The sequence below is a fragment of the Olea europaea genome, unplaced genomic scaffold (assembly GCF_002742605.1).
Source record: "Olea europaea var. sylvestris unplaced genomic scaffold, O_europaea_v1 scaffold2305, whole genome shotgun sequence".
Lineage (NCBI taxonomy): Eukaryota > Viridiplantae > Streptophyta > Magnoliopsida > Lamiales > Oleaceae > Olea > Olea europaea.
In genome coordinates, this window is record NW_019241142.1 from 25,004 (window position 1) to 26,014 (window position 1,011).

Consider the following 1,011-nt stretch of genomic DNA (forward strand, 5'->3'; position numbering starts at 1 on the left):
ATCCTGTGCCACTAATAATTTGTGATTTATAATTTCCACCTCAAATCAGAAACATCCAATATTTTCCACACCAGAAGATTGCTTCTACCCAATCCAATCAGATTAATGCCAATCAGATAACCCTATTTCTTCACTCCATACACTATCCCAAAAAAACATGCACCACATATTACAACCTCAACAAAATCAATCCCCACCCGGCCCTCATCACCACATATTAAAGTCCATTCGCCTTCTTATTTCATTCTTTATCTCCGCTCACAAACAGGCTTAAAGCTAGTAGATTTACAACTTTCAACGCTGCTTAAGAATGGCATCTGTTATTTCTTCTGCTGTTGCCATCACATCATTCACCGGCCTTCAGGCCGCCGGTTCCTCGACCTCAAAGTTGCGCCACCACCAAGGGTTCCACCCGTCCCCCAAGCTGGCCGTGAAGGCTTCATTGAAAGATATAGGTATTGCAGCAGTTGTTGCGACTGCTGCCACTGCAGTGCTAACCAGCAATGCCCTGGCTGTCGAGGTCTTGCTTGGTGGTAGTGATGGCACACTGGCTTTCATTCCTGATAACATCTCTGTGGCCGCCGGAGAGAAAATTGTGTTCAAGAACAATGCTGGATTCCCCCACAATGTTGTTTTCGACGAGGATGCAATTCCGACAGGAGTTGATGCGTCGAAAATCTCTATGTCGGAGGAGGACTTGCTGAATGCAGCTGAAGAGACTTATGCAGTGACTCTGACAGAGAAGGGAACTTACAGATTCTACTGTACTCCTCATGAAGGTGCTGGTATGGTTGGCACAATAACTGTAAACTAGATTAGCATGTTTGCCTGATCTAAAAAAATGTTAGCAACATTTTTTTCTTTTATTAAAAATGTTTGGGATTTTTAGTTCTTAAATGCTAATTATCTCAGTTTTGTATTTCTTGATATATATACACCCTATGTATTCTATTGAATATTTATGGAATTTAGCCCTTGTTTGAGTCCCATTTTGGGGAAAAGAATGAATTT

General features: G+C 41.7%; 1 protein-coding gene across 1 annotated transcript; it reads left to right on the plus strand.

Annotated features, from left to right (window-relative positions):
- Window positions 1–230: 230 nt before the first annotated feature.
- LOC111381435 (plastocyanin-like) lies at window positions 231–987 on the plus strand. The gene has a single exon (XM_023005213.1). The coding sequence runs from the start codon at window positions 311–313 to the stop codon at window positions 812–814; it is 504 nt and encodes a 167-aa protein (XP_022860981.1). The 5' UTR covers window positions 231–310; the 3' UTR covers window positions 815–987.
- Window positions 988–1,011: the final 24 nt, after the last annotated feature.